At 36.3% G+C, this 14020-nt stretch overlaps 1 protein-coding gene across 1 annotated transcript in view; it reads right to left on the reverse strand.

The window, feature by feature from the left end:
* PKD2 (polycystin 2, transient receptor potential cation channel) overlaps positions 1-13607 on the reverse strand; it is a 68136-nt gene extending 54529 nt beyond the window's left edge. The window contains exon 1 of the mRNA XM_023506670.2: positions 12827-13607. Coding sequence (XP_023362438.1) covers positions 12827-13493 — 667 coding nt within the window. The 5' untranslated portion in view covers positions 13494-13607. The remainder of the gene's footprint in view (positions 1-12826) is intronic.
* Between the last annotated feature and the right edge of the window lie 413 nt (positions 13608-14020).

Below are 14020 nucleotides of genomic sequence, written 5' to 3' on the forward strand. Positions count from 1 at the left end.
AAAGAATTGTTTTAAAATTAATTTCTTTATGATTTATTATCAACAAATGTTTGGTATCTATATTTATATATACCTAACTATTGGGTGAAAAAGAAAAAGTTTAAGAAACTCTGATGAAGAATATGAGGTAAAGTAGAAAAATAGAGAAATACTTGAGGAAGGGAGACTATTTAAGAGGCTATGTATAATAAGTGGGTGATTAATATTTAAACTAGAATGGTGACTGTAAGTGAAAGAAGTTTTTATTAAGAACATTGTAGAGGAAATGAATTTAAATATGAAAGGGCTGAATTGTAAAGTTGGATTGTAAAGTTAAATGGAGAAATCATCAGCAGAGAGATTATAATTGAAATCAGGAGAACATGAGATCACCAAATGAGATAATGTAGATAGAAAAAAAGAGCTCAGAACAGAGCTCTGTGGAGACATCTATGGTTCTGGGTATATCAGAGATGAATCAGTCAAGGAGACTGAGAAAGAGTAACTAGAAAGACTGGGGGACAAGAGAGCAGTGGAGAAAGGAAGAGAGGAAAACCTAGAGAAGAGACAATTTCTGGTAGAAGAGTCATTGAATGTCAAAAAGGAGGAAGAGAAGGATGGAGAGGAGGAAGAGGCCATTAAATTAAGAAATTGGCTCATTTGGTAACTGTAGAAAGTAGCTTTTGTTAAGATTAGAAGCAAGATTGAAGAAAATTTAGAAAAGAATGAGAGCAGAAGGAGAGGAGGTACTTGTAGGCAGTTTTTCAAGCTTAGCTGAAGGCAAAGGCTGACAGCAAGCAAAGATGGTTGGATCAATTGGAAGATTTATTTTTTTAAAGAATGGAGAACATACTATTGTTCTATAAGAAATAACGAGAAGGATGCTCTCAAAAAAACTTTGAAAGATCTCCATGAGCTCATGCAAAGTACAATATATTGCATACAATGTTAATAGCAATATTGTAAGATGATCAGCTGTGAATGACTTTACTACTCTCAGCAATACAATGATCCAACTCTACCTTGAAGGACTTAATGATAAAAACGTTATTCATAACCAGAGAAAGAACTAATTGTATCTGAATATAGATTGAGGCATACTTAATTTTTTACTTTCTTTTTCTTGAGGTTTTTTGTGGGAAGGAGGGAATTTAAGTTTTCTTCCACAACATGACTTTTATGGAAATGTTATGCATAACTTCACAAGTGCCTTCTCAATGGAGGGCAGAGAAAGGAAGGGAGAGAGTCAGAAACTCAAAGTTTTAAAAACAAATGTTAAAAATTATTTTACATGTAATTGGGGAAAACTATTAAATAATTTGGGGGAAAAAAAAAACAGACTGAGGAAGATGTATTCTTGTTGTAAACAACAGCCAGTAAAGAGAAATGTTGAGTACTATTGAGAAAATAGAGATAATATCAGAGGCAATTTGTTGTAGAAATTAGAAAGCAATGAAATCAATGGTCCTTGGAGAGTGCATTCCCCACTCCCGCCCCACACACACACTTTTACATAACATCTTCACAAAAATTGGCCATATTTTATGGCATAAACATTTCACAAACAAATGCAGAAATTGCACTTCACAGATTGTAATGCAATAAAATTACATTTAATAAAGAGTCTTGGAAATATAGATTAAAAATTGATTTCAAACCAAATAATCTTATCCCGAAGAATGAGTGGATTAATGAACAAATCATAAAAACAATCAATAATTTCATTAAAAAGAATAATAAGACAACATTCCAAAATTTGTGGGCTACAACTAGAGTAGTATTGAGGGGAAAATTTTTTCTCTCTAAATATTACATCATAAAGAAGAGAAAGAGTAGACAAATGAATTGGATATGCATTTTTAAAAACTACAAAAAGAGCAAATTTTAATACCAAAACCAAACCAAATAAACCAAAATTTAAACCAAAATAAAAATTCTGGAAATCAAAGGTGAGATTAATAAAATTCAAAATAAAATAATTTAAGCTAACAAATAAAACTCAGAGCTGGTTTTATAAGAAAAAACTCCAATAAAACAAATCATTGATAGTGCCATTATTAAAAATGAAAAATGTGACACAAAAATACTTATTAGGAACTATTTTGCTCAAGTAATGTAATGCTGGAGAAACTGAGGCAAGATAGAGATTAGAGAGTTTTTTATATTTTATTTGGGTTTCTGAGAGGGAGAGATAATCTGGAGGCAGAGCAGAATCCATTCTGCCTCCAGGGCTGAACTGGACTTTCATTTCAAAGAATCCAACATAGAATGTGAGATTCCAGTGATTTTTACATGTGAAGATCAGGCAAGGGGGTGGAGTTCAAGCATTGTTGAGCATGGGAATTTCCCAAAAGGGGGGTGAGGACCATAAATTCTGTTACCTTAGGAGGATTTAGGAGCCTAGAAAAGCCAGTCCTAAATTTTATCAGTCCTAATGTCGGGAAAGGGTGGGGTTTGCCACCATGGGGATTGAGGCAGAACAATTCAAGAAATTGAGGCAAGACAATAAAAGGAAACTGTAGCACAACATTACATGCCAACTAAACTGACAATCTAAATGAATATTTACAAAAATGTGAATTGACCAGATTATCAATTGAAGAAATAGAACACAAATAATCCTATCTTAGAAAAAGAAATTGACCAAGCCATAAAGGAACCTCCTAAGAAAAAAATCCCCAGGGTCAGATGTATTTATAAATGAATTCTAAACATTTAAAGAACACTTATATCCAAAACTACATTAACTATTTGAAAAAAAGAGGTAAAGAAGGATTTCTACCAAATTCCTTTTATGATAAAAAAAAATGGAATTAATATCTAAATTGAGGGCAGGAGAAAAAAAAAACGTGCAGATCAATTCCCCTGATGAATGTTGATGTATTTTTAAAAAGCTAGCAAAGAGATTACAGAAATATATCACAAGATATATATATATATATATATAATTTATATTTTATATTTATATTTATTTATATTTATATTAGGAATGAAAAGCTACTTCAATACTAGAAAAACTATAAGCATAACTAATCATAATGATGAGGTTTAGATTTGGGGTACCCAAATGAAATTAGGGTTTCTAGTGGTCAGGGAGTTAAATGAGGTCTAGTGGTGGTACAAGAGTCCCCTGTAAGGAATTTACAGACCGGAAAACCTAGATTGATAAAAGAGGTTTATTATGGGGATTGGAAGTAAAGTTAAAGTCTGCTTAAAGTCTAGTTAAGGAAATAGGTGAGGATAAAGAGAGGAGGGCACTGGAAACAGTATTCCGGTGGGCAGAGACCCCTGGCGTGCCAAGCGTAGGGCTGCCATGTTTGGAACCTCTGCAAAGAGAGGATTTTAGTTTGGCTCTTTTATAATAAGGGGTTTTGGCTACAAGCTGAAGGGGGCTCATGGGTGCAGTTCCAATTGGCTCCTCACTGGGTTTCAGCTAGGGTTAGAATTAGAATTGAATTCAATGGGTTTTGGGGACTGAGCCAACCCGACCTAGATAACAAAGATGAAACTGTGTTTGGGGTGGAGTCCTCTCACTGAGGCAGAGTTAAAAGAGGTTTTCTCCTTTAAGGATTTTCAGTTTTGGGGTTCCCTCTTCAATATCAATAACAAAAACAAAAATACAATTATCTCAATAAAAGAAGAAAAAGCCTGTGACAATACATACTCTTTCCTATTAAAAACATTAGAAAACCTAGAAATAAATGGAGTTTTCTTAGTAAGTAGTAGCTAACTAAAACAAAGAGCAAGCATTATTTCTAACAGGGATTTGTAACTAGAAACCTTCCCAATAATATCAGGGATCAAATAAGGATATCCATTAACACTATTATTATTCAGTATTTTACTAGAAATGTTAGTTATAGCAACAAGACAATAAAAAAGAAATTGAAGACTTAAGAATAAGCAATGAAGAAACAAAATTATCACTCTTTGCAGATGATATGACAGTATACTTAGACAACCTTAGAGAATCAATGAAAAAACTACTTGAAACAAACTTTAGCAAAGATGCAGGACATAAACCAACTCATATAAATCACTGACATTTCTGTGTATCAACAAAGCTTGGCAGCAAGAAACAGAAAGAGAAATCCCATTAAAAAGGATTGTAGAAAATTAAAAAATACTTTGGCATCTACTTGCTAAGACAAACTCAAGAACTATATGAACACAATTACAAAACACTTTTCATACAAATTAAATCATCTAACCCACTGGAAAAATATTAATTGCTCATGAGTATAATGGAGCTATTATTACAAAAATGACAATTCTTTCTAAACTAATCTGCTTATCCAGTGCTATACAAATCAAACTACCAAAGAATTATTTTATAGAGCTAGAAAAAAATAACAAAATTATCTCAAGAAACAACACATAAAGAATATCAAGGTATTAATGAAAAAATATAAAAGATGCTGGTCTAGCAGTACCTGATCTCAAACTGTATTACAGTAACATCAAAACAATTGAGTAATAGCTAAGAAATAGAGTAATAGATCAGTGAACAGATTAGGTACATGATACATTGTATTAAATGATCATAGCAATCTACTGTTTGATAAACCCAAATATCTAAGCTTTGGAGGGAAGGGAGGGAGAGAATTCTTCATCTGACAAAAATTTCGAGAAAAACTGCAAAGTAGTTTGGCAGAACTGCAACTGGACCAGATAAATTTATAAATGAATTTTACCAAATATCCAAAGAACAATTAATTCCAATATTATACAGACTGTTAAAAAAAAATGAAGACGCCCTATCATATTCCTTCTACAACACAAATATGGTTTTGATACTTACACTACAAACCATGAAAATAGAAAAAGATAACCATAGAACAATTTCTCTAATGAAAATAGATGTAAAAATTTTAAGTAAAATACTTACAAGGAGATTACAGCAACATACCACAAAATTCACATATTTTGGCTAGGATTTAAACCAAACACATAATTGAAAGAACATAATATTGTTTCAATATTAAGAAAATTATAACTATAATTGATCATATCAATAACAACAAAAATCATGATCGTCTCAATAATGCAGAAAAAACTTTTGATAAAATACAATGTCCATTCCTATTAAATACACTAGAAACACAGAAATTTAAACTTTAAAAAAAATGTTAGTATCTACCTAAAACCAAGAGCAAACATTATTATGTAGTGGAAATAGTCTAGAAACCTTTCTAAATAAGATAAAGATGAAACAAGAATGACCAATATCACCATTATTGTTCAACATCATCCTAGAAATGCTGTCTATGGAAAAGACAAGAAAAAGAATAGAATAATGAGCATAGGTAACAAAGTAACAGAGTAATAACTTTTTAATAGATAATATGATGCTATATTTTGAGGACCCTAGAGAAAGCAACCGAAAAACTAGTTGAAATAATAATTCTAGCAAAATTGCAGGATATAAAGTAAACTCACACAAATTATAAGCATTTCTATGTTACCAATAAAACCATCAATGTGATAGATTAGGCATACAATACAGAGAAGTAAATAAACACAGTGGACTAATGTTTGATAAACCCAAAGATCCTAGAATTCATTATTTGACAAAAAAAAAAAAGCAAAAAAAAAAAAACTGAGAAAATTAGAAAATAGTCTGACAAAAACTAAGCATAGGCTGACATTTCACAAACTATGCAAAGGAAAGCTCAATATAGGTATATGATTTCAAAACATAAAGGGTAATATAAGCAAATAAAGGGAGCATGGATAAATGTGTCAGATTTATGAATGGGGAAAAGTTTGTGTCTGTACAAGAAACAATAGGGATAGAAGACCAAATGAGGGATTTTTAATGATGTTTTTATAGAATGAAGCAATATAAGAGAGAAAAGATTGAAAATGAGTGAGAATGGGGATGAGAATGGGACAAACTATTAGGATAGAGAAGATAAATTGATAATGCTTAAACAAGTGGTTGAATTAGCTTTGGGAAGGATAAAAATCACTTATTCATATAATATAAGGATAAATGAGGAGACAGCAGCAGAAGGCAGATAAAAAAAGGTAGTGAAAGGAGATAAGGAAGAGGAGAGAAGAAGAAGCTCATCGCATATACCCTCAATTTTTTCCTGTAAAATATGAGTCAAGGTTCTCAATTGGGGGAAAGCCATGGGGCATTTGAAGATGAATGAAAAGGTTTGGAAGAGGCTATAATAATAGGCATTGTTTTAGTAGTGAGGCACAATGGAAAAGAGGAATCAAGGGGACAAGCTACAAACGATAGTAACAAAAAGTACTTAAAGGGGATAGCCTAGAAAGTATTGGATATCCTAGAATTTTGATTGTATGAGGAATACAGAGAAAGAAGAGAAACTAGATAATTATAGGGATCATGAATCAGAGAATGAAAGCCTAGAAATAGACAGAAAGAGATGGTGGCTAATGAAGAGGTTTTTGGAAAAGGGTACAAAATTAAAAAAAACAAACCCACTAATGAACAGGGCTAGTTGAAGGGAAACAAAGAAAGGGGGAATTGAATCAACCAACCAAAAAAAAAGAGGGAGGGAAAGATTATTTAAATAGAAAAAAATCAAGAGAAAAGAAGGAACCAATAATATGTAAAACTATAAAGGGAAGGAACTGAGAAAACAAAAGTAATTGAGAAATAACTTCAAATATATAAAATACCTTACCTATCAAAAGACTAAATAGGTAAATTAAATAATCCAATCTCCAAAAAAGGAAAATAAATGTAGCAGTAAAATAACTATTAATGGGGAGGGGGGAAGAGAGAGAGAACCATCTTTGAGTCCTGAAGAATTAAGAGAATTCTATCACATTTTAAAAGAATAATTCGTATCCATAATTTACAAATTATCCTCAAAAACTGAAAAAAAAACCCCAACAACTCCACGCCCTACAAGAATTCTTTTATGAAACAAATAAAGTTTTAAGACCTAAAATTAAACAAAAAGAAAACTATAGGCCATTATCTTTCGTTAATATCAAATCAAAAACTCTAAATATAATCCTATTACTAAATATGTCACTAGATATAGATATAGTGACACATCTAAAAAAGATTCATTATGAATTAAGAATGGTTCAATATTAGGAAAACAAGCAGATCCAGCAGCGGAAGACTGCATAAGAATTAAACCTTGGCAGAGGCAGCCGGAACAGTGGGAGCTGGCAAGATAGGCTCCATCTTGGATTACATCTTAGAACAAGAGGACTAAGACTAGGGCTACCACAACAAGTCCTCCCCAAATATCTGCAGGGCTGGGCCCTCGGGCCATTTGTCCTCAATCAGTATAAAACCCAGTGCCACACCAACTTTACTTTTGGAACCTGAGTTCAGCAAAATCTCCAAAAAAAGAAATCAGTATGTGAAATGGATGGGAATATAAGGATTCCTATTTCATCTTCAGTAAGAAGAGTCAAGCTGAACTGATTAGGGAAAGGAACCCTCTTACTGACATATTCTTACCAACTTTTAAAGAATGGTTACAAAAACCTCTTGGACTAAACATGAACTATGTCTAAAGCATCTATAAATGCTAGTGATCTATCTCCTGTTAGAAAATAATTTTTTTCTAGGTAGGGCCAAGATGGCGGAGAGTAAATAGGACTTCCCTGCCTTCCCTCAGAATCAACACTAGATCAAGTCTCTGAATAGATTTTGGAGTGACAGAACCCACAAATATTTGGAATGTAACAAATTTCCAGCAAAAGATATCTTGGAAGGACTTGATGAAAGGTCTCTCTCAATTGGACAGGGAGTAGGCAGTATAACACAGGTCCAGGGCGGGGATGGATGCCCAAGGCAGAGAGACCCCATGGAAATAATCTGCCAAAATATAGCAGCGTTGGCTACATTGTCCTGGTTCAGAAGGCCAGTATATCAGCAGACTAGCTTTGAGACCTTCAACACAACTATAGAAGGCAAATAGTGAGCCCCTGAATCCCACCATAACAAGTGGGATTTGGTCAGGCCCCCACAGTGCAATGGGGAAGCCTGCAGCAGGACTGCCCCAGAGCAGCGTGAAGCCCCTGTCCTATAGAGGAAGCTTGAAACACTCTCCCCTGTGCCCTGGGAGCAGACCCTCAATCTTTTCAAATGGGCAAAAAGCAAAAAAGAGGCATGAACATAGATAGCTATTATGGAAAAAAGGGAAGAACAAAACTCAAATGCTGAGGACATTAAAAGTAAAATGCCTCTAGATGAAACCTCAAAGGGGAATATGAACTGATCTCCAACTCAAAAGGTTCTCTTGAAGAAAATTTTCTTGATATCCTTAAAGAAAATACTATGTCATATTCACACACACACACACACACAAAACAGATGATAGATATTCAGAGCACCTGATCATAAATATTTTTGCTCAAGAAATGAATACTGAATTCCTGACAGTATTATGGATATAATGTTATGAGTATGTAGTTACTACTATGGCTTTAGTCTGTAATTATAATCTTGTATCATCCCAATTGATGGAAGAACAAATGTTTCATATGGACTGATATGTCTTATAGATGAGGAAAAAATAATTATTGCATTGGACATTTCACAAATGACTCAAATTCTCTAGGTTGACATAACAGTACAAGAACTGTAGAAACAGCTTAAAAAAAGTTATCACAAGGATTTCTAACCAGATTCTCTGGAATTTAGCACCATGGAAGTATAGGTATCAACTTGAGCAATAGGCATTAAAAAATCTATGTCAATAAATTTTATTTCAACAATTATATTAAATTGTTATGATATTATATGTTAAATATTATATATTGTTAAATTAAATTGTATCAAAACTAAATTATTGAATAGAGACCAAGGTTTCTCCCTTTTCTACTTTCTCATCCTCAACCAACCAATGTGGGGAAACTTGGGCAAAGACTTAAGGAGATGAAGATGTAATCAAACACAGTTAAAAAAAATTCTAAATTTTGGTGAATGAAAAGATTCCTGCTCATTGTGTTTATTTAAACAGGTCTGGAAAAATGTGGATTTTCCCTTTTTTTCAGACAAGTAATACGGAAATTGTTAAGTCTTTTTAACTAAGACTTAAGTGATTCAAGTCTCCTAACCCCAAACTCTCATTGTAATATAGCCTACTTCTTATTATAACATTCATTCTCTATTATTACTTAACCAGAGTTGATTGTCATTCTTAGGCACATTCCTTTTTTCAAAAGACTTTATAGGTTACTGAAGATTTGACAGGCTCAGTTTCTTAGTTACCAACGGGATATTGAGCCTGTTTTGTGGACTGTCTTTTATAGGCAGTCAGTAAAATTGATTTTAACTTCCCTAGAAATTCTTGTGTCTTGGAAATTTTCAATTGTCACAGCAATATTAAAGACTTGTTAGCTTATACAAAAATGACAACACCAAGAATCATAATGGAGAAACAGCTGTCAAGGACCTCATGTCAACAGATCCTAATATCTAACTCTTGGTGCAGTTACAGAAGCTACATATAAAATAAGACTAGTTCTTGGATACCAAAAATATAGCTTAATAGCTTTCTTTAATTTTGAGCAAAGAGTAGCCTGCTTAAGAAAAGTGTGGAGGTATAAAAGGATGTGTAGATTAATAGGAATGAGATACAGAGGGAGGGAAAAGGTGGAGAAACAGAATAAGGGAAAGATACTGGGGATGGGAAGGATAGGTTAAGCAATTACAAGAGGAGTCATCAAGACAAGAAAATTTTTTTTCTTTTACATTTAAGTTTTAAATAATTTTAAAAAAAGTGAATGGAACAAAATTATTACGATCAAACAGGACAAAAATAAAGAGCCATGAAAGAATACTCTTAACTCAACCCTTTGTGGAAGTGGAGGTCAATAGTATTTCTGAGCACATCAACAAGGTATAGTATTGTTCCATCATTCTTATTAGCCAGTTAGCAAACTTGCAGAGAGCTCAGACAGGTAGATGAGAAAAATTTCTAACTTGATTTCTTCAGGCAATAAATTACAATGAATGTTCTGTTTTATACAAAGTGTTCATAAGAACTTATATTTTTTAAATTCACTTTTAATCATAATAAGAGAAGAAATAGGGACAGGGTCTAGACCTATAATTTAATTGGTAAAGAGAACCCTAAGTTGAGGAAACTCCCTTTACCAACATAATTGGCTATTTGTAGATTGTCTAGAGAAAAGAATTGTCTCAAGCACTGAGACCTTAAGTGCTTGGTCAGAATCATAAAGCCAAGATGTGTCAGAGGTGGGACATAAGCCCAGAATTCTTGGTTTTGAGGCTGGTTCTCTAGCCACTGTCCCTGGCTGCATTTTATAATAAAATACCTCATTCCTCAAATCATTACTGTCTCTAATCACTGAATTCTCCTCCATGGAAATGGTAGGTGGACTGAAGGGCAGATAGGAATAATTAAGTATCTTTGCAGTAGAAGGAATGGAAAACTATCTCCTCCAGAAGGACTGTTACATTACAACATATGATCCATATTTAGCTAACTTGAGCAACACTAAAATCCTGAAAATATTTCATAAGTGCTACCCTGAATTGAAAGCACAGTCTTCAGGCTAGAAAGGAACATTCTTCAGAACGCAAAATCTCCTGCCTTTCTCAGTTGAATTCCTTGAAAAAAGCTGTCTATATAAGCAATTTAGTAAGATTTAAGAAATCTGATACCCACAATTACCAAACATGTTTCCAAAGGATATATGCCACCCAATACTTTATAGAGAAAGGTGATTAACTCCAGGTACAGACTAAGGAATAACCATTTTGGGAATAGGCAATAAAGGCATTGATTTGAGTAAGTAATGTACAATGTAGAAGAGTTTTCTTTTTTTCAGAAAAAGTTAAGTGAGAGGAAAGGAAAATAATTTTTTAAAATTGAAATATATGTATTGACCAAACTTGGACCTAAGGAAGAGATAATTAACACTGTTAATTTTTCTAAACTTAAAAAAAAAAAAAAACCTTAAAACTTGTTATCAGGAGGGATGGTTCTCTGGTATGACTGGAGGGAAATACTGGGGACCGAGGATGATAAGAAAACATATCAATAAAAAATTTTTTTAAAAAAGAAAAAGTTGTCTACAGTCACTATCTTCCATTCTTCTCTTCTCAAACACTTTAGCCCTTTGCAATCTGGCTTCTGACTTCATTACTCAATCAATTAAACCCGTTTTCTCTAAAATTACCAGTTTCTTAGTGGCCAAACCTGGTAGTGTTTTCTTTAGTCCTTCTCTCAGCTAGCGGGTTGGGGGGGGAGAGAAGAACTCACTATAATTTCTAAGTCCAGATCCCTCTGAATGGTCTTAGGCAAACAGATTCTGTTCATTTCCACCTGAACCTTTCTTCCTGTAACATCTTTGTATACTAAAGAATTAGGCCTGAGTTCTCGACTCACTAAACTCACAGCAAATGACAAATATTCATTTTATTTCCCCCAAAAGTATAGCCTCTGGTTTCCAAATTTAATTTGATTTCTAAGTTGGAAGTAAAATAACTCATGAATATTCAGTAAGAGAAGTACAAGAATTCCTTATGCATGTGAGTGATTTAGGATCAAGCAAACATAGTATGTGTGAAATATTTTTGGATTTTATAAAGGATTCCAATTCAGACAGAGAATGGACATAGAAGGGCTTCAAAATGCCTTCCAATTCTGAGGTTCTGTGATCTCCATCCTTCAATCACTTCATCCCTTTAGTCCATTCTGCATACCACTGTTTAATTATTCTTTCTAGCCTACTGTCTTCCATTCTCCAGCTCAAAAGTTGTACTCTCAAGGTTTCCAGAAAAGTTCAAATTCCTAAATAATGCAACCTCAATTTATCTCATTTCCAACAAACTCTCAAGTATATGCACAATTTGAGTTGGGATTCTGATCTAAGTACCATCTAGTACAATTTTAATTTAGAGCTGAGGAAACTGAAGGAGAATAATTTGCATAAATTCACACTAATATTAACAATCAGAAGAGGGACTTGAACCCAGGTCTTTCAATTTTACCAGTATCATGAAATATATAACTAACTATTTCTTTTACTATTAGGGTACATGTTAAAACAATGTTTAAACACTTGAGTCATTTAAATGTAATTTAAAGTTGAGACTCCTACACTTTGGCACCATACACTTAAATTCTACATCAGGATTTAAGTTCAACATGACCATGGAGGAGAGAAAACATTCCAGAAAAAGTAAATTTGCTAGATAAGTTTCAGCAAGAAATATTTGATAACATGTGTTTCCCTAAAAGAAACTTTGAAATATTATATGATTTTTCAAGTGGTTAAACTCATAATGTACACCAAAATCCACTTCATTGTTGGATGTTTAAGGTCAAATCTAACGTGGGTTAGTTTGTTTGTTTTTCCCAGGCTGCCCCCGACAAAACTTTTCTACCAGACTTAAATGGATCTGATCCACCAAACAGAAAACTCTCACTCTATATTTTATAATCTCCAAAACTCCCCACTCCCTGTCCTCTACAAACTGAATACTCAATTCCGACTTGTCAGTTTCAGCAGTCTACCAAAAAGTAGATTAGGAAGCTAAAACTATAAAATTTATCTTTTTGATCCAGCAGTTGTTTGTGTGAGGGTTCCCTCATGCACCTCCTGACAGTTAAAACTTTTTGCAATATTGTTTTTACAATCCTTTAAATGTGCAAATGCTGCAATGGTAAATATGTATTTCCACACTGCAGTGACACATTCATTATAAAAGTTGATGATTTTCAATATTTCAACAAAGGTTGCAAGAAGAAGTTGAGGAAAGTGACCCCAGACGGAGGAAAAGCCTTGGAAGTAGAGAAAGACTGGGCTGAGAAAGGCAAAGAGAGCTCCGAGCCCGAGGATAGCGGCATCAGCGCCCCGGACACCGCCTCACCTCTCAGCGCTTGGAGCAATCTCTTGGCCCCGGACACTCGGGGCGGCGGCGGCTGCGGCTGCGGCCCGTCTAGGGGGAGGTGGCGATGCAGCGACTCTCCGGGACCCGCGGAGGTGGCGCAGATGGGGCCTTGGGTCTCCCTCCTCCTCCGGCGGCCGCTCTGGAGGTTAGTGCCGTGGAAGCTGCCGAGCCCTAGGCCACTGTTGCAAGAAGAGGTGACCACGGAGGAGGCGGCCGACCTTCGGCTGCCGGGACGCCACTCCACGTCCATCTCTACCACCATGCCGCCTTCCTCCCCTTCCACCTCCTCGTCGTCGTCCTCGTCATCTTCCTCCGGCTCGAAGCCCGGATTATCCCGGCTCCACGCCTGCCTAGAGCACGCCGAGAGGGGCGGAGAGGGCGACGCTGAGGCTCCGGCCGGGGGATCGCGAGCCGCCGCCTGGCGGATTCGCTCCATCTCGATCTCCAGCCCTCGTTGCTCCCGGAGGCCGCCCGGTGAGGAGAGGCCCGGGGCCGCGAGGCCGCCGCCGCCGTCAGCGCCGGGGGCTGGCATGGTCAGCCTGCCCCGGGCCGCTGCTGGCTCGCCAGAGCGCGGTGGAGGCAGCGGCTGGGCTCTCCTGGGCGTCCCCCCCTCCAGCTGGGGTTTTACGCGGCTCGGGTTCACCATGGCTGGAGAGCGAGCGGTCACTGCAGCTTGGCGCGCCGGGGCTCGCCCCGCTCCGCTTTGCCAGCTGCAGGAGCCATGTTCCTTTCTTCTCCAGGCCGCCGCAGCCCGCCGCTCCCCGCCCCCGACCACTCCGCATTCCCGTGGCGGGCTCGGCTTCTTTCCCCCGCCCCCGGCCGCCTACGCCCACACCCCCCTGGCTCGGTGCGTGGAGCCCAGACGCGGCAGCAGGGTCGGAGCTGTACAAGGAGATGCGCTACCCGCATGTCTACCTTCCCAACGCAGGGAAGATGTTCATCCCAAAGGATGCTCCGACCTGATGCTTCGGGAAAGATTGATTGGCTGCAATCAATCTGGCTCAGTCAATAAATATTTATTAAGCGCCTATTTGTGCCAGACACTGTGCTAAGCGCTGAGGATACAGAGAGAGGCAAAAGAGAGTCCCTGTCCTCACGAAGTTTACTTAATGGGGGGGTAATGCGCAAACAAATATAGACTAGGCAAGCAATATGCAAGGACAAATAGGACAC

Source organism: Sarcophilus harrisii, chromosome 6 (genome assembly GCF_902635505.1).
Source record: "Sarcophilus harrisii chromosome 6, mSarHar1.11, whole genome shotgun sequence".
In the NCBI taxonomy this organism is placed as follows: domain Eukaryota; kingdom Metazoa; phylum Chordata; class Mammalia; order Dasyuromorphia; family Dasyuridae; genus Sarcophilus; species Sarcophilus harrisii.